This window comes from Mangifera indica, chromosome 17 (genome assembly GCF_011075055.1).
Source record: "Mangifera indica cultivar Alphonso chromosome 17, CATAS_Mindica_2.1, whole genome shotgun sequence".
NCBI classification, from domain to species: Eukaryota; Viridiplantae; Streptophyta; class Magnoliopsida; order Sapindales; family Anacardiaceae; genus Mangifera; species Mangifera indica.
This window is the reverse complement of record NC_058153.1, coordinates 3,757,670-3,777,869: the sequence shown is the minus strand read 5'-3', so window position 1 is coordinate 3,777,869 and position 20,200 is coordinate 3,757,670. Positions and strand designations below refer to the sequence as shown.

The following is a 20,200-nucleotide window of genomic DNA, read 5'->3' as shown; positions in this document are numbered from 1 at the left end:
TACATACTCTTAACATCTAGTTACAAGCAAAAACACTTTCATGTGTGCTAATTTACATATAACATACCTTCATCTTACTCTACACATTTAGTAGTTTTTCATGACCACTAAAGGTGGCATGTTTGACAACAGATCTTCTATGTCAAGTAATCAAATGTAATACCAATTAAATATTTTTTACACAATACAATAAGAGAGTCGAAAGAAATAAATTATAAACGCAAATAATAAGTTTTAAATTTGGGTCAAATCAACTTGAATCATCTTATTCCGACGTAATTTCAACAAATTTATTAAACAAAAATTGTCTAAATTTGGACTAATTTTGTTGTTACCCTCTGTTTGGCCTAATAGATAAACCTTTATTAGGCTAATTCAACTAACACTCCCTTTTTAGCCAACTTTTTTCTTTATACATTAATTGTATTTTGTTGTTTGAATGAAGCAACTTGTTCGCTTTAACAAAATTCGACGCACTTTTTCTGTTTTTAACATAATGTAGCATGTGCACCCAATATTTTTTAAAGGTGTTTGCATATGCTACACATGAATTGTCTCGTAGGGTTTTTCTTTTTTATCAAAAAGCTTCTCGTATAATTCATATTTAATCACTTTTATGAAGTAATAAAGTTCTCTCGATGCATAAGATTTCAATTAGTTTCATCTATGTGTAATGTGGTTTCCATGTGGGAGTGATGTTTCGAACTTTACGGTGTATTTAATTAATATTTTTGTTTAATTTTATTTGATAAAAATGAAATTGAAAAAAAAAAAAACTATTCATACTTTGATATGTAAATTTTTATGGCCCAAACAGTCAATTATTAAATTTTATGGTCTTTATTCTAATAGTAACCCTATTTATAATTAGAATAATGATGCATTTGGTTCATAACATTTTATTATTTAAAATAAAAATTATCATAAAAATAAATTATTTAAAAAAAATTATTATTTTTCATAGAAAAATTAAAATATAAAAAAATTATTATATTTAACTGTAAATAATAAAATAAGATTAAAATATTATTTTATTTAAATTAGTGTTTTTGTTAAACTAACTTGACGTATTTATTTTGTGTATTTTATAAAATATTCTCCGTTTTAATAACATCTTGATACAATGAAACTTTGCCACCCTCAAAATTTATAAAATTGCAATTTTTTACTTTAACTCAAATTTTATTAATAAATTTCATTAAAATTTATGATAAAATATAAAAAAACAAAAAATAACTTTAAAAGCCAGATTTTTGAAATTTTAAGATTGATGTGATAATTTAAATTATCTATAGAGTAATATTACGTATATATAATTTTTAAGTATATAAATGTATATATATATGATATGTCATCATATGATTGAATGTTATTTTATCTTTAATTTAAAATTATTTAATTATATGAGAATACATCATATGTATATTTATTTAGTTATATAAAAATATACGCGCATAATTTTATTGTTATTTATATACCCTAATGACAACATTAAATTATGTAAATATTTTTTTTATCCATCCCACCACAACAAGTCTTGATAATCGTATAACTACGCACATTTGTTCATAGGATCCTTACAATCAAGACATACTTGATACTCTTGTCACAGTTATCTCATTTTAAGAATATTTATTTTCTCATACATTAAACATAAGCAAACAAGTATAGAAATTGTCATTTTTTTAAAGTACAAAATATGATACAATAGTCTATTACATAGCTTAAATAATTGGTTGTAGAACACCTTTAACAATTGATGACATAGCTTATGTAATTGACCCTATAACACTTACTCTAACAAGTGTATTATTTTAATTTCAAGTTTTGTTTTCGAGCTTCGATCTTGCATATCGACTTGCAAAAATTTACAATTTGTCAAACGCAAACCAAATTTGAACTGAGTTTTTTTTCATATGAGTTGAGTTTAACATTCTCTTATTTGAGCTTGACTCGATTTATATCATCTCCATCTTCAAGTCAATGTTTTTAGAGCTAAACTAAACCTTGACTTGATAGAGAGCCTGATTTGATTGACGAATGGTAATGAATTGTTTAAATAAATATTTAAAATAATTTTACAAATTAGTTATCAATTATAAAATTTTAATTGTTTTAACGTAAGAATAAAATTCATAATAAATCAAAGTTTCACGTAGAGACATCAAGAGATTGACCCTCCCCCTTAAAACAAACAAAAAAGCATGGCCTATCCTTGCATGACCTACAGAATTATGGGTCGTTCCAAGATTGTAGATTGGGTGGGTTGTGGGATATTGGATAAGTATGATAGATAGACTAGACACGACATATGAAAATTTAACAATAATCAAAAAAAGAAAATGGTGTAATATGATAGACCACCCTGTAAAACACATTGAACAATCTACTCAGACTCACTTATGAATATAATTATTTGTATTTTATAATATGATATATCTATAAAATAATATATATTATAAAATTTATTAAATTAATATGATATAATTAATATATCATATAATGTGATACATATTTATGATATGAATAAATATACTTTAAAAAAAAAATGATATAATAGGAGTACATATACAAAATCTTAAATTCTTAAAAATATTTATGATATTTTTTAAAATTATGAGTTATTAATTATATTTGTTATTATTTTATTTTTTTAAAAATTATATCATATAATATAATATTTGATATATAATAAAAAAATTAAATTTTTGATATACAATACAATTACTCATTCAACCCTTTCACCCCCACACAGGCATGTCTTAAAAGGCCCTGGGCCATTCTATCCTGGCGGGCCCTGCCGAATAAGGCTTAGCCCGACCGACATACATATCTAGTTTCATGTGATCTAATAATTCTTCCCACGTTCTGCTCGCTGGGCCTTCGAAAAGAATTTGCAATTTTCGCTGATGCTTGATGTCAAATGACTCAAATCCATCATTCAAGCATCATACCCGCATTATGACCCCAATACCAAGAAAACGAATACAAGAACCCGCTTTTTTATTTTCCTCTCTCGCTGCGCAAACTCTTACATTCTCATGGCTCCTCCTAGAATTTTACTCTGCGGCGACGTTTTAGGCCGTATGAACCAGCTAGTGAAGCGAGTCCAGTCGGTCTCTCTCTCATCTCTCTTTCAAAACTGCATGCACATATATGGAGTTTTTGTAATTAACGTATATAGGGTTTATATATTTACATTTCTCTTGTATTGATTCCAGGTGAACAAAACAGCTGGTCCGTTTGATGCACTTCTCTGTGTCGGCCAGTTTTTCCCGGACTCATCCGACTGGCTGGAGGAGTTTATGAACTATGTCGAAGGCCGCTCTGAAATTCCTCTTCCGACCTACTTTATCGGCGACTACGGCGTTGGCGCCGCCAAGGTTCTAATCAATGCTTCTAAGGACTCCGCCAATCAAGGTTTCAAGATGGATGGGTTAAAAATTTCCAATAATTTGTTCTGGTTGAAAGGCAGTGGCAAGTTCACTCTCCAAGGTATGAACTTTACGAACTCACTTCAAACCGTAGTTTTACTTCCTTCCTATTCTACAAGTTTTACTTTCTATCTCACAATTTTAAGTTTGTATTCACTTCACATTATATTTTAATATTGTATGCTATTCATGTCCATTTAATGGTTTAATTCTGCATTCAGTTATATTTACAATCCTTTGCTTGGGAGTTTTCAGGAGCAGTTTTGGATGTAATCCTTAAACCTTGTTTTAAATCTGAAATCAACAACAATTTTTCTTTAGCAGCACTGTCTCCTAATTTATAATAACTGTCTTTGTATGATGAATCAAACGCCTCAAAAATTTTTGCTCATGGTTTTGTTTGGTTTGCTGAATAACAAGTGTAGTGGTATAATTGCGACAAAACAATATCTATATACTCCTGTGCATTGAAACTAATGTGTTGAAGCTTGTAGCATTCTTCCTATACATTCTTTGTTGCTGATCTGTTGTGGTCCTGTTTAGGTTTATCTGTGGTATATTTATCTGGTAGGCAATCATCAGATGGTCAGCAGTTTGGAACTTATGGTCAAGATGATGTTGATGCTCTGCGAGCACTGGCTGAGGAACCTGGAATAGTTGACTTGTTCTTAACATATCCTTTTTTGTGTAAAGCAAATGAATTGTCTTTTAAATGGCCATCTTCTAATTGCAAGGTCTGGTTACTTGATTTCCATAACCAGTTCTCACTAATGAATGGCCAAGTGGGGTCACAAACAGAGCTGCTACATCTGACATACCCACAGGAATCTCAGATTCACTTGGCAGTGATGCTACTGTATCGGAGTTGGTGGCAGAGATCAAACCACGGTATGTGATATTTGTAGATTATTGCTTGGCAATCAATGTGCAAGGCAATAGTAATGGACCTCTATGTTTACCATTCGTGTTTTGATGGTTGATTATTGACTCACAAAAATCATCAATAGAGGCTACAAAGTTACAAGGTTTATGGTTGATGATGCATCTTTTCTCACAATGTTGATATTTTAAATAGGATTTGCCTTTCTGTTTCAACTTTCATGTTTAATTATGTAAATAATGAACTTATATATGGCATGTCATCCAAACAGTAGGAATTATGTGACAAACCCATGTCCAATTTATTTGCAGGTTACTGGTTTTACATTTACTAGATCAGATAAAGGTGTAGAGTAAATGATGAAGAGTTTTTGCTATCACCTTAGAATCCACAATATTAAATTACATTGTATTGCTTTTTTAATGGCTATATTTATCAAACTATGACTCATAGTTTTACAATTAAAATTGATTACAAGGAAATGTCCCGACACTTAAGCTTTGTTGAGTTCTTCAGATTTCTTAATTGAAGCTGTCATCTCCCTCTTTGAAGGCATTGAGAATTTCCCTGGCATCTAAGTCCACACTTAGTTAAAGGTCATTACTAGGGACATAATAATTTGTTAACATAAAAAAAGAAGCATGATGACACATTGAGCTGGCAGGTTATGATAAGGCCTTTATTGTAGGCTTCATCATGCTTTTATTGTGATTGGTGTCTTTATGATTGAACACATCTTTGCTGTTTGTATCAGATAGAGTCATGGGCCTTTTTTCTAATTAATGGTCATCCTTTGTGAAGCTATCACATTGCAGGTTCTAAGGGAGTATTCTACGCTCGTGAACCTTATTCAAATGTTGATGCTGTCCACACAACTCGCTTTTTAGGTCTTGCTTCTGTTGGAAACAAGGATAAACAGGTGTGATTATTATCCCTTGCAAGTTGGAACAAGTGTAAAATTGTTTTCATCATTTTGATTAGTTGGAAATTTTCATGGTATATCATGGCACCACATCAATATCTGTATCATGCTTGTACGCAGTGACCAGATGTTTTGACTAATGAATCTAGACATTGTTGCTTAATGGTATATTATCCCTTGCAAGTTGTTATATTGTATATGTGCATATTCAATGTTATACATTATCTTCTAAACTATACCGTGCATCTTTGTTTGTTTCTTGAAGATTTGTAGAGACTAAAACAAATATCAAGCATGCAAATATGTGGAAGCCTGAAGACTGTGTAGCTTCACTTCCTACTCTAGGCTTGGCCTGTACCAATTGGCATCCATAGATATTGAGACAACACTCCAGCTGAACTTTGTTTTTTTGAATTCCTTTTTGGTTTGGACCTCTGCACTCTCTATGTTGTGAATCTTTGTTTGCTACCAGAAGAATTGTAGGAGGCAAAACAAATATCAAGCTTGCAAATATGTAGAAGCTTGTTCAAAACTTTGTAGCTTTACCTGACTAATCTAGGTGTGGCCTGTACCCATTTTCATCCTCTGTGATTGAGTCAAAACTTTAGCTGAACTTTGTATTTTTTAATCTCTTATTGGTTTGAACCTCTGCACTTTCCGCATTTTAGCATGATATATGCTTCATAATACTGCATATGGGCAATTCAGTAGTTGCTTTTGCTTTTGGAGAAGTTTCTCTTCATCTTGTGCTTCTTCTAACACTTGGTTCCAATATCGTCTTTTCAGAAATTTATTCATGCAATTTCTCCTACTCCAGCATCTACTATGTCTGCTGCTGAGATAGGCATGAAGTCTCCAAACACTACCTTGTCTCCATACACTCTCGTAGATCAAGCTGCTAATGCTAAAGAAACCATAAAGAGGTCTAACGATAGTGTTTCTGATTCTCAATATTGGAGATATGATGTTCCTCAAAAACGACATAAACATGGAGGTGACAACAATAGGCTGTGTTTTAAATTTATATATTCTGGGACTTGTCCTCATGGGGAGAAATGCAACTTTAGACATGATGGTGATGCAAGAGAACAATGTTTGAGAGGTGTTTGTCTTGATTTTATTATCAAAGGAAAATGTGAAAAGGGCCCAGAATGCAACTTTAAGCACAGTCTACAGAGTGAAGGTGAGAGCCGTTCTCACAGGAAATCTGCATCTGGAAATTCTACTGCTAACAGGTTGGTGTCTTGTTGAAGTAACAGTTTTCTAATTGAGTGGTTAGGCCGTTGTGAATATGGTTTCTTGTTTAATTCATCTCAATTTGCTTTCATTCTTTCTGCTTTGACATATTATTTGGCTTGTGCAAATTTATTTTCTTGTTTCATTGGTACTTTTTGTCTGAATGAAATGTATATAATGTTTGAATGATGATGCATTATGAAATTGAATTACAGGTCAAATGAGTGCTGGTTTTGTTTGTCAAGCCCAAATGTGGAGTCACATCTGGTTGTTAGCATAGGAGAGCATTGCTATTGTGCTTTGCCTAAAGGCCACTTGTTCAAGATCATGTGTTGATAATACCTGTTGAGCACTCACCTAACACCATTTCTCTTTCCCCAGAGAGCGAAATTGAGCTTATTAAACTCCAAAGCAGTCTCAAGCTGTATTATAAAAAACAAGGGAAGGAAACTGTTTTTTTTGAATGGGTTTCCAAACGTGGTACTCATGCTAATCTTCAGGTATTAGATTGCTTTGGTCTTAATTAGATGCATAATATATATATATATATATATATATATATATATATATATATATATATATATATATATATATGAATTGATACATTGCTTATATGTAACTGCTGATTCTAACATATTTATTGTTATTTGTATTGATGCTGTCTGTGGGATATCTCTCTCTCTCTTTCCTTTTTGTTTTGTTGTATAAGAGGTTATAAGGTGTGCTTTCTTGCCTACAGTTTTTTATTATGTTAAGTCGGATACATCTGTAATTCCCTAATTTTCCCTTTCAAATGGTTCAAGACAAGTGCTGCTTCCTTGTGTAATAATTAATGCATGATAAAATTTAATGGGCTCATCTGCATTCCTTACTGGCCACTGTTATTAGCACTTCCTATTTTTAATTGAAGAGAAGATCCTTGCCATGTTATTATATTTATGGAATCTTAGTAATTATATTGGTCTTTATTTTGTCTTCAATTACCTGTGTAGGCTGTTCCTATTCCATCATCCAAAGCAGCTGTTGTTCAAGAGATATTTAACTTTGCTGCTGAAAAGCTGGGTTTTAATTTTTTTCCTTAAAATGTAAGTTTATCTGTTTATTTGTATGTCAACTTAACCAATCTAGACGTGACATACTTGGGTGTTCATTTGACAGGCTTTGATGTATCTAACTTTCACCATATCTATTTCCTGGTTTATCTCTTGCAGCCAATAATAGCTCTGACAGGAGAAAATCACTGAGGACACAGTTTGATAAAAACTTTAGTTTCTTTTATGTGGAACTCCCTGGAGGTACAATTCTGTCACATGTAGTAGACGAGAATGAAAGATTCCCAGCCCAGTTTGGACGTGAGGTAATATACTTAAATATGTTGTTTTCTAATTACTTGGTTGGTGATGGATTTATTTGGTAAGAAGCTGGTCATGAATTATTACCATTGGCATTTTATCAAATCAGAGTCTGTTATTAGTGTTCTGGTGTATGAATAAATGTTGTTTAAAATAATATGAAACTAAGTATCATAAATGTGCAATTATATTATTGAAGAAATGAGTCTTATCAATCAAATGGAAAATTGTAACATTAAAATTGATGTCGTGGAATTCTTTGCAGGTTTTGGCTGGCTTGCTAAATATCGCAGAGAAGGCGGATTGGAGGAACTGTACGCCAGGCAAGGATGAGGAAGTTAAGATGGCTGAAAATTTCAAGAAACGGTTTGAAGAATTTGATCCAAATCAATGATTTTTATGAATAGAAGTCATAGTGACAACCTTTTGTGTTCTAAATTGTCATGAACAATCATATCAATATGGTTGCTGCCTAACCGGTGGGTGATGTATGCTACCCTGTATTTACTTGGTCTTAAAAATGCCTACTTTGCTCCATATTTGACGTGTATTTATGATTACAGTTCACTGGTGAGTGTACCTCGTGATTCTTGTGGCAGAAGAAAACCTGCAAGTGCCTTGATGTTCTCTGGTATCCTCGTCACGACACAATTTGTCTTCTTTCATATCATAGTTTGCATCCAGTGGAATTAAAAGGTGGCCTTTCTGCACTAACTAGAGTGGCCTCTGCATCAGGTCGCTTTTATTTGAAAGAAAATTTATTGGTTTTCAAGTTGTGCATTTGGCATTTTGGTGCTACGCATCTATACCTGTTTTGCACTGTAGGACGTATTTAGGAAGCTTCACATACAGCTTTAGAAATAGAAAAATCCATAATGTTAACGCGCCATTCTATCTAGTTGGTTTTGATGTGATGAGTTTCAACAATCATGTGCACATTACACTAACTTGTTTCTCCTTATAATGGGGAAAAATTAAAAACATGGGCTATGCCACGCTGCTGCAACTTTTGACATTTATTGAAGCGATTATTCAATTTAGTGTCTTTTTTAGTTGCAGCTTTTGTTACAGTTTAATAAGCTCATGGTCCTAGTGTCACAGGTGTATTATGTATGTCATTCACGTTATTCATTAGTTTGAGGTTTATGGGTTTTGTTCTGTTATATACATATTAGAGAAGTGATTTTATCTTCTGATAAGCATAGAGATAGCTTAATTGTTTCTTCATTGTTGATTACAAAGAAATCTTATTGGTTTGGCTTCTATTGTCCCCTTTGCGATGTATTTCTCCTGAAGAGTTTTTTGAAGTATTGTCAATGTGACGAGGAAGCATAACTTATGTATCAGTTATCACGTCTAATTTGAATATTTTGCTAAATCATATGCCCATGTACACTTTTCACATTTGTCACTTTTTTTGTCGTGATGTCCGATAATAATGTTGTGACATTCCCTCAAATCTATCTGTATGCACGCCCTCGTGCATATCTTTCTTGTTAATGTTTGCCAAGTAGTTGTCCTAAGTTTTTAGCTTGAGGCACAACTTGATGGCTATAGGGACGCTAGTCACCTTTAGGCGTGACTTCATTGTTAAGTTGATTTGTTACGTATTTCGGAAGATAGTATTGCCAATGGCACACGAGACTTTTTCTTTTTTATTCAAGTCAGTTTGACTTTAAACTTTGCTTCTTATCAATATCACTCTTTATATTCCCATGTGTCAACTTTTAAATTCTAATAATATTTAGAACAATGCTATATATATACATTTTGAGTATACAGATGACGTGTAATCATACAATTAAGTGTTATTTTATTTTTAATTTAAAATTACTCAATTACATGATGACAAATCATATGTTTATCCAAAAGTGTATGCATAGTTTTATTATAGTATTTGACATGCATTTTAGCTGTGCCAACATATTCTCACAACCATAAGAGAGACTCTTTCAATCAAGATATTAGGAAGGGAACACCAACATACTAACACCTTCTTTCTTATTCTAGTACCTTTTGTCATAGGTTTAGAGTTTTGGCACAATAGAACCGTCTAGGTAGCACCTTGACGTCATATACTATCTTCTTTGTTAACGTTCTCTTCTCCTGCTAACCTTCCATACCTTCTTCTTTATCAACACTCTCTACACCTCCCAGACGGAGATGCGGCTATGAACACAACGAATCAAAGTGACTTTGTTGAAGATTCATCTACAGATTTGGGCCATTTCGATTCGTTTTTGTTTAGATCTTTGACGAAGTGTGACAGAGATGCTAATCTTCGTTTGAATGAATGAAGATAAATTGTCTTTGTTTGCTTGAAAAGAGAAAGATGAATCATCTTGGTCTCTTCATCTGCTTATTTGGTTGTTGACAATATCTCTCGAGTGAGAGAAGATGATGGGTGGGAAGGCTGACTATCGGTTGGAATGTGACAAGAGGAAACATACTTTATGTGTATCAGTTATCACCTCTAATTTGAATATTTTGTGAAATCATACTCCTGTGTACGCTTTTCACACTAGTCACTTTTTGTCACAATGTTGCAGAATTTGACTTCCAAGAGTTCACTCTGATTATGAAAAAACATATTCTAAATTATCAGTTTTTATGTCATCGGGAAAATATGATTCTTCACTTTGATTCCTGACTTAAGGGTGAAATTATTTGATTCTGTTTATATATGTATATGTACTACTTGTTTCAGTACTTAAACTTTTAAAGCTCATCTGAATAATCAGACTTCTCTTTTTTCTTATCAATGCAATATGATCCAAGGCAACTGCATCAAAATATATTGCTTTTTTCTACTCATAACTGAAATCAAAATGTGTGCAGAATCTGGGTTACGTGCAGCCCTCAACAGCAGAAAACTGGCTTAGTTCTGGTGCTGGATTGCCCGTTCCGGAATAAATTAAATTTCAGATATTCTTATATCCATGGTGTGAGAATTCCATAAATTATTATTTTGGCCAAATGACTTATTTCCACCCAAGGTTTGGTGAAACTCCAAACTCATATGGTCAACTTTAAAAAACCTAAAAATCCAATATTTCTTCCAAATTCACTATTGAAGTTAAGGGTAAAAGTGTTGTTTGATTAAAAGTATTTAAAAAACTAAAAATTTATTATATTTTTTCAGTAGGTTTACAAATTTAACAACTTTTCTTTATTCAAAGTTTCCAAAATTTAAAAAGTGATAATTTCCTTTTAAGGTTTTGTTTCCTCTCTAGTGACCATTGGTTGGCCTTCCAAAATCATCTTCTTCTCCCATTGATGGTCTTCTTCATAGCACCCTCTCCATTCCCCTACTCCAATCGAGTCTTCATCTTTGAAGAAAATGAAATTATCTTCATCTAATGATAGAGAGAGAGAGAGACAAACAAAGAAAAAGAGAGAAGTCAGGATGGGGAGAGAACATCGACGATCAAAAATAAAATGGTTGTCGGAGAAGAGAAAAAATTTGAAAGAAAATAATTATTTTTTAAATTTTGAAAACTTTAAGTGAGAAAAAATTGTTAGATTTGTAAACTTAAAGAGATGAAAAGTGATAAATTTTTAATTTTTTAATATTTTTAGTTAAATAACATTTTTAACTTTAATTTTAATAGTAAAATTTAAAGAAAAAGTGAGTATTTATATTTTTAAAAGTTGACAAAAGAGAGTTAGAATTTCACCAAACCTTGTGTGGGAATAAGTCTTTTGGTCTGTTAATTTTAGATTCGCTTAGTTTACACGGCTTTGCATTTATAATATGTTCATGTAGCACCCACTCCCATCTTTAATTATTGCAATTTTTTCAACATTAATAAATGAAAAAGGTAATTATGTTTCATTGGATTCCATTCTGAAATTTTCTTTGCTTCTATGTTAAGGGAACAGAGGCAATATAACACTGTAAAGTTATAGATGTTGTGGGGCATCTCTTATAAAATGATCACGTACGTTGTTTTATCATAAAAGGCATTAGTTCCTTACAATAATAATTATAAGTTGGCTGTGATGTAAAAGTTGGAAGATGTGATGGGGACATTTCTTACAAAATGATATCCATCTTCATGCGCTTTGTTTTATTATAAAAGACATAGTTCTTTACAATAATAATTATTAATTGGTTGTCATATAAAAGTTGAAACATGTGGTGAGGCATCTCTTACAAAATGATATCGATCTTCTCATGCTTTGTTTTATCGTAAAAGACATAGTTTTTCACAATAATAATTATTAATTGGTTATCATATAAAATTTCATTAAAACCTTTCTATTTCTGAGATAGATAATTCATAATCTTTCAACTTTTTTGATGTCTTAACGAAATCTAGTGGCCAAGAGAATCTGATTGCATGTGGAGAAGATGCATTGATAAAGAATTCGATGGCGAAAAAGCATCTTTCATCGATACTTCTGAATGAGGATCTTAGAGCTATCAGATTCCCTTAAATCATTTTATTTAGAATTGTCAATCTTTGGTCTTATCTAAAAATCAAGCGTCGATCTTTGGTCTCACATACTTCCGTGTGAACAGAGGGAATATAACACCATAAAGTTAAAGATATAGTGGGACATCTCTTGCAAAATGATATTGATGTCCATATGCTTTGTTTTGTCATAAAAGATATAATTCTTCATGATAGTAATTGTTGTTTGGTTGTTTTACAAAATTTCAATAGGACCTTCTTATTTTTGAGATAGGTTATTCATAATCCTTCTTAACTAAATGGTTAAATTAGCTGTTCTAACAACTACAATGTACTCAGTCCTGAACCAAGGTTGAATAAATAACTAGATTTACTTCTCATATCCTCTTAGGAGATGTTTGGTTTCAGGATTTAAAGATTACCTTAGTAATTTATCTTTTATTATCTTGTTTGATTTGTTAATAATAAAATATTACAGTAATATTCTATTACCAATGTTGACGTGACAAGTAATATATAAGTAGTAATTTAATTATCACATTTAGTTTAACTATTAAAAGATTACCAAAGTAATTTTGATTTTATTATAATTATATTATTATTTATTAATTTTTAAGACAAAAATAAATTTATTTTTAATTAATATAATAAATAATATAAAGTTATTTAAAAATATTATATTCAAGGGTATTTAAGTAAAATAATTTATTAGTATTATTGTTTTTTACCTTTAACCAAACACAATAATTATTTATACATATCAAATTTTATCAAATATAGTAATTATTTATACCTAATAATCTTTTAAATAATTTATCTTTAACATAATATTTTTATTTTAATAATAAAATATTATTGAAATCAAACACCTTTTTAGTGTGTCTAATTAACCTCGATCCTTGAGCCTTCTTGGGCCAAATATTCCCCCCCCCCCCCCCCCCCCTTTTTTGTGTGAGTGTGTGTGTGTGTGTGTGTCTTACATACCAAAATACCCCTTTAACACTTTGACTCACCATAAATATTGAGAGAACGCTTGATGCAAACATAAGATTAGACCTTGTAAGTTACGGGATGACAATTTGTACCTGATTTTAGGGGCCCCGACCCTAACGGGGAGGAGATTCCCTGATAAAAACGAGGAAAGAGACAAGGATGGAGACGAAAAAAATCTCCGTAAGTGGAGACGGGTTGGGGACTGGGATACAATTGGTTAATGGAGGAAAAAATGGCACTAGACATTTACATGATCATCATAAAATTTGTCCAAAGAGAAAATATCATGATATATCACAGAAGTTGCTTATGAGATCTCAAAGAGAGAACAATAAGTTGACATTATCCACTTATCAATTTGATCAAGAGGTAGGTAGAAAAGACCTTGCAAATATGATTATACTGCATGAATATCCTTTAAGCATAGTAGATCATTGTGGGCTTAGGAGATTTTGTAACACCATTCAACCTTTGTTCAAGATGATTTCTAGAAACACTATTAAGAAGGACATAATGAACATTTATGATGTTGAAAACGGCAAGACAATGAAATTGTTAAACAAAAGTTTAGGGAGAATTGCAATCACTTGTGATTTGTGGACTGCAAGCAACCAAAACAAAGGGTACATGACTATTACAGCCCACTTTATCGATAACAAATGGGAGTTACAAAATAGACTTATAAGGTAATTTTTTTTTTTTTATGTTTAGTGTCTTTTAATATATTTTGTTAATATATACATACATACATAAATATATGTATTTAGTAAACAATTTTTTATTTGAATTGTAGGTTTGTTTATGTTCCTGCCCCACATACAAAAGATGTGATTTCTAAGGTATTGGTCGATTGTTTTTATGAGTGAAATATTGATAGAAAGTTGTCCACATTAACTGTGGACAATTGTTCCACTAATGATGCAATTATTGATGTTATCTTGAATAAATTGCCACGTTCATCACTTATGCTTTATGGTTCATTGTTTCATATGCGTTGTTGTGCTCACATTCTCAATTTAATTGTTCAAGATGGTTTGTCTGTAATTAGTGATGAAATTGTAAAGATTCGAGAGAGTGTTTCCTTTTGGAGAGCATCACCTAAAAGGGAGCAAAAATTTGATGAAACAATCAATCAGTTGGGCATTCAAAGTACAAAGAACTTGTCTTTTGATTGTAAGACTCGTTGAAACTCAACTTATCTTATGCTTAATGCTGCTTTGATTTACAAAGAAGTTTTTTGTCGATTAAAGTTTCGCGAGCCACAATATAAATGTTTACCAATGGAGAAAGAATGGGACTTGGCACAAGATATTTGTGGGAAATTGGAAATATTTTACAATGTCACTCTACTATTCTTTGATACTAAATTTCTGACTGCAAATGAATATTTTCCTAAAATTTGTCAAATCAAAATTCATTTGACAAAATAGCTTATAGGTGAGAATGTCATGATAAAGAAGATGGCTGCACAGATGATTGCAAAATTTAACAAGTATTGGAGTGTGATTCATGGTGTTATGGGGGTGGCCATTGTTTTAAACCCTAGATTCAAAATGAAATTGTTAGATTATTTATTTCCTTTGATATATGGAGATGATGACAAAGATGAAATAATTAGAATTCAACAGGTATTGTCATGATTTGCTTTATGAATATCAACCGGAGCATGGAAGTAGTACAAGTCAAACTTTGTTTGCTTCATCTTTTTCTCAATCTAGCTTTTGTGGTGATGAAGAGTATCTAGCAGATTTTGATATGTTTATTGAACAAGAATCAAGTAATATCTTGAGAAAGTCAGAACTGGAATATTATTTGGAGGAGCAACTTCTACCTAGGAGTCAAGACTTTGATATATTGATTTGGTGGAAGTTAAATGGGCCTAAATATCCAACCTTGCAAGAGGATTGCTCGAGATATTCTTGCTATTCTAGTCTCTAGTGTTGCTTCTGAGTCTGCTTTTAGCACTGCTGGAAAGGTAATAAGTCCACATCGCAATAGACTTCATTCAGGTATATTGGAGGCATTGATGTGTTCTCAAAATTGGTTATGCGCTGATCTAAAAGGTAATAAAATGAATTTTTATCAAATTTAATTTAAAGTTAATAATTATTAGATTTTGTCTTTAATTTTTTTTTATTTTCTTGAAAAGGTGAAGAGTCTTATTCGACAATCTACGATGATAATGATTCAGAAGATAGTAAGTATTTTTCATTAATCTCTAAAATATTGGTTTTTAAAATATTGCAAGAATTTATTACCTATTTTTTTTTTATGAGGGTTGCATAGCTGTGTCTTCCTCGAAAAACTTTGTATTCAGGATTGCCCAACTCTTGTTTCATTTCCAGAGATCAGTTTCTTTCCCAATCTAAGTGAACTTGAGATTAAAAAGTGCTGTATGCTAACTTCCTTACCAGAAGGAATGAAGCATGGCAATACAGGTCTTGAAATTTTGTGGATTGAAGAATGCCATTCTCTGACATTCATTGTAAAAGGTCAGCTACCTCCATCTCTGAAACGACTTTCAGCATTAAATTGCGAGAAGTTGCAGATTTTGTTTGATGATACAGAGGATATTTCTCCTCACTCATCTTCAATGACGCAAAATGCGTTCATTAACAACACCGGGACATCTGCACTTGGCCGCTTGTATATTGACAAATGTTCATCTCTCACGGCTTTATCTTTAAAAGGACAGCTACCTGTTTCACTTGCACATCTTGAAATTTATGATTGCTTAAAGCTGGCATCAATAGCAGAGAGATTTGTCAACAACATATCTCTCAGATATATATGTGTCGAGAGATGTGAAATACTTAGTTCCTTGCCTCAGGGTCTATGCAATCTTAATGGTCTTCGTGACTTTGAACTTCAGGACTGTCCAAACCTTGTTTGCTTCCCTGAAGGAGGGCTTCCCAACACCATTTTATCCGTTAGAATCGTCAGATGTGAGAAACTTAGAGAGCTTCCTGAAGGCATTCACAATCTCAACTGTCTCCAATTTTTATCAATAACGCTATGTCCGAGTATCAAATCATTTCCAGTAGAAGGTTTTCCTGGCAACCTAGGAATACTTTGTGTTTGTGATAATCTTGAAATCTATAAGACTTTGAAGGAGTGGGGAATTCACAAGCTCACCTGCCTTACAATGTTGTCTATAGGTGGATGTCCTGATGTTGTATCTTTTCCAGAAGATGAGATGGGAATGATGCTGCCAACCTCTTTAATTGTCCTATCCGTTGCAAAATTTCCAAACTTGAAATACTTATCTTCTAGGGGTTTTCAAGACTTAGCTTCTCTTAAAACTTTGATTATCAATGATTGCCCACAGCTGTCATCTGTTCCAGAGGGCCTAACATCCCCAATTTTGCAATTACACATTCTTGATTGTCCTCTTCTGAAAAAACAATGCACGAGGGATAAAGGACGAGAATGGCCTAAAATAGCTGACATCCCAGAAGTCACATTAGATTTCAAATTCATCTACGATTCGGAGGAGGAAGAGGATATATCAAGGAAATTTATAATAAGAACTTTATGAGGTCATTCAATTTACATTTCAATTATACAAATTTCTATCTCCAGTTCAATTTTTGACAACTAGTCATCTACCTTCAATTCAAAATGTTAACAACTGATTTCGATTTTAACATTTTGACATAGGCAGTGATACGCGGATTGTTAGTCGAAGATTGTTTGACTGATCAACAAAGGTGAGTTTTCGAAATGTCAACAACATGTTTACACAAAAGCTGATGGATACACGATAAAAAGCTGGTTGTATAGTACGAGAGAAGATGACATGATAGCCAGCAAAATCTGTCTAAATATCAGCTAATAAAAAAATTTCTTGATTCAATGTTTTTTTAATTGGCACATAAACCCTGCAAACTCTCTAATCTCAGCTTTTCATCATTTCAGGAAAACTTGTGCTACTTGAACTGGGCAATTTTTGGGTTTCACAAGTAAGGGTTCGAATGTAAGTCTTGAACTGGCCATTCTTCTTATACATATTCTATTGCTGATCCACTGTGGTCCTGTTTAGGTTTATCTGTGGTATAATTATCTGGTAGGCAATCAGCAGATGGTCAGCAGTTTGGAACTTATAGTCAAGGTAATGTTGTTGCTCTACGAGGACTAGCTGAGGAACCTGGAATAGTTGACTTGTTCTTAACATATCCTTTTTTGTGTAAAGCAATTGAATTGTCTTTTAAGTGGCCATCTTCTAATTGTAAGGTCTGATTACTTGATTTCCATAACCAGTTCTCACTAATGAATGGCCTAGTGGGGTCACAAACAGAGCTGCCACATCTGACATACCCACTGGAATCTCAGATTCACTTGGCAGTGATGTTACTGTATCAGAGTTGGTGGCAGAGATCAAGCCAGGGTATGTGATATTTGTAGATTATTGCTTGGCAATCAATGTGCATGACAATAGTAATGGTCCTCTATGTTTACCATTTGTGTTTTGATGGCTGATTCTTTACTCACCAAAATCATCAAAGAGGCTATAAAGTTACAAAGGTTTATGGTTGATGATGCATCTTTTCTCTCAATGATGATATTGTGCTTTGCCTAAAGGCCCACTTGTTCAAGATCATGCGTTGATAATGCCTTTTGAGCACTCACCTAATACCATTTCTCTTTCCCAGATAGCAAAATTGAGCTTGGCAAATTCCAAAGCAGTCTCAAGCTGTATTATAAAAAAAAAGGAGAGGAAACTGTTTTTTTAAATGGGTTTCCAAACGTGGTACTCATGCTAATCTTCAGGTATCAAATTGCGTTGTTCTTGGTCAGATGCATAATATATATGAATTGATACATTGCTTATAAGTAACTGCTGGTTTTAACATATTAATTGTTTATTTTATTGATGCAGCTGATATTATATGTCAGTGGGGCATTAAGGTGTGCTTTTTTCCCTACAGTTTTTGTATTATGTTAACTTGGATACATCTGTAATTCCCTAATTTTCCTTTTCAAATGTTTGAAGGAAAGCGCTGCTTCCTTATGTAATAATTAATGCAAAAGAAAATGTAATGGGCTCTTCTCCATTCTTTACTGGCCGCTGTTATCAGCACTTATTATTTTTAATCGAAATGTAGATCCTTGAGACATTGTTATTATATCTATGGAATCTTAGTAATTATATTCATCTTTACTTTTTCTTCTAGTCTCTGTGTAGGCCGTACCTATTCCATCATCCAAGGCAACTGCTGTCCAAGTGATATTTAAGTTGGCTGCTGAAAAGTTGGGTTTTAAATTTTTTGGCTAAAAATGTAAGTTTATCTGTTTATTTTATTCTCTGGTGCATACTAATTCTTCAGGCTTTTCAGCTATAATGTTTCCATTATGAGAAATGTACGTCAACTTAACCAATGTGGAAGTGACATGCTTAAGTGTTAATTTGAGCAGGCTTTAATGTATCTTAACTTTCAACGTATCTTTTTCCTGGTTTATCTCTTGCAGCCAATAATATCTCTGATGGGAGAAAATCATTGAGGACGCAGTTCAATAAAAACTTTAATTTCTTTTATACGGAACTCCCTGGAGGTACAATTCTGTCACATGTAGTAGAAGAGAATGAAAGATTCCCTGCCCAATTTGGACGTGAGGTAGTCTACGTAGATATTGTTAGGTTCAGCGTATATGTAAGGAAGAAGAAAAGAGGAAGAGCAGGGAGAAAAATAGCAGGAGAGACAAGTGTTAACATCCTGGAATCTGCAGGCGTCCAACAGCTAGCATTTAAGAAGTGTGCATCTCTGTTATAGGAAAAGTTCTATAAATAGATTGCACTCTGCAATTTTTTCTTTCGATGAAAGAAGTAGATGCATTTTTAATTTTTGTTGTTTTTTATAAGAAAGTTAGAGTCTTTTCAGTATATATCATGAGATAACTGATTTTACTGGACTGTCATTTAAATATGAGGTGGGTACACACTCGTCCCAAAAAAATAAATAACTAAATAAATTTGTATTGTGGAGATCTCAGTCAAAAAGCACAAATCTCACCGAACTATCGTTTTGCATGGAAATAAGGGACCATTGCACATTCGCATTGAAGGCTTGGTTGAAGAATGTAGGACCCTGCCTGCCCAGCAATTGGGTTTGCAGAGAGTTGTCGTCGTCGAAACAAGAAATCAGCAGCCTCTTATCCTCAGGAGATAAGGTAAATCTACAAAGTATTATAATGTCGAACTTCTACTTACATAAGAGGTTTAAATTAATAAAATTAGTTAATTTTATCATTTAATTAATAATATGTAAAAAATAATAAGACTTTATCTAATTTTTTTTTAAATTAATTTTTAAAAAATTATATTTTTTCTTCTATTAAGTTTCTATTTCTCCAGCAAAATTCGTCCGGTGTACCCCTCCATTGGTGATCGGACATCCACTTCTTCCCCCTTACTAGATCTCTCATTTCTTTGGTATCTTTGTTTCCGATAAAGATAAAACATATTTGTTGACAAGGGGAATCACTTTGGGAATAAACTGAACCTTGGGTGAGAATATGTCTTTTGCCCTAAAGAAATTAACAATCTCTGGGCTAATAATTTTTGGTTATCATGTAAAATTACAGGTTTTTATTTATATATTTTAATGAGACGTTGGAATTCGACTGCCAAGAGTTCACTCTGACATCAAAATACATATTCCAAATTAGCTGTTCCTACGTCATCAGAAAAATATAAAACTTCGCTTTGATTCCAACGAAGACAATGTGGCAAACGTATAATTAATGTTTTATTTGTAATTGATTAACAACAATTAAGAAATCATATAAGTTACTTTAGCAACGGTAATTGTAAAATATACAGAGAATACACAAACTGAAAATTGCAATAAATGTTGGGTGGGAAATCGTCATTCGGGGCGGCTCCAGTCAAGCACTAAATGTTGCCTCCGAAGTCCACCGCCCTCCTTTCAGCGCCCATCCTCATTTAATGCATTCTCATGGAGTTA

At 32.6% G+C, this 20,200-nt stretch overlaps 2 protein-coding genes across 4 annotated transcripts; both read left to right on the top strand.

Annotated features, from left to right (window-relative positions):
• Positions 1 to 2,942: 2,942 nt before the first annotated feature.
• LOC123199897 (zinc finger CCCH domain-containing protein 64-like) lies at positions 2,943 to 8,864 on the top strand. Its single transcript, XM_044614936.1, is given in 12 exon segments — positions 2,943 to 3,116; positions 3,222 to 3,495; positions 3,978 to 4,107; positions 4,203 to 4,322; positions 5,116 to 5,233; positions 6,023 to 6,471; positions 6,688 to 6,779; positions 6,782 to 6,972; positions 7,465 to 7,561; positions 7,684 to 7,829; positions 8,090 to 8,303; positions 8,388 to 8,864. Coding segments are annotated over 11 exon segments (1,821 nt in total). The 5' UTR covers positions 2,943 to 3,041; the 3' UTR covers positions 8,219 to 8,303; positions 8,388 to 8,864.
• Positions 8,865 to 15,412: 6,548 nt separating this feature from the next.
• On the top strand, positions 15,413 to 19,151 carry LOC123199896 (putative disease resistance protein At3g14460). Of its 3 annotated transcripts, XR_006498459.1 has the most exons (8): positions 15,414 to 16,774; positions 16,896 to 17,062; positions 17,150 to 17,197; positions 17,306 to 17,346; positions 17,496 to 18,005; positions 18,115 to 18,143; positions 18,421 to 18,514; positions 18,705 to 19,151. XR_006498459.1 is itself a non-coding variant. In XM_044614935.1 (2 exons), the coding sequence occupies exon 1, from the start codon at positions 15,631 to 15,633 to the stop codon at positions 16,771 to 16,773; it is 1,143 nt and encodes a 380-aa protein (XP_044470870.1). In that variant the 5' UTR covers positions 15,413 to 15,630; the 3' UTR covers position 16,774; positions 16,900 to 17,060. The 3 variants fall into 3 exon arrangements, 1 of the variants encoding a protein (XP_044470870.1); XR_006498460.1 differs by lacking the exon at positions 18,115 to 18,143; XM_044614935.1 differs by lacking the exons at positions 17,150 to 17,197; positions 17,306 to 17,346; positions 17,496 to 18,005; ... (1 more) ...; positions 18,421 to 18,514; positions 18,705 to 19,151 and having other exon boundaries at positions 15,413 to 16,774; positions 16,900 to 17,060.
• Positions 19,152 to 20,200: the final 1,049 nt, after the last annotated feature.

Bases quoted from the DNA above. Each gene is read 5' to 3' on its own strand.
- LOC123199896 (XM_044614935.1), top strand. From the start codon at position 15,631: ATGCTAACTTCCTTACCAGAAGGAATGAAGCATGGCAATACAGGTCTT.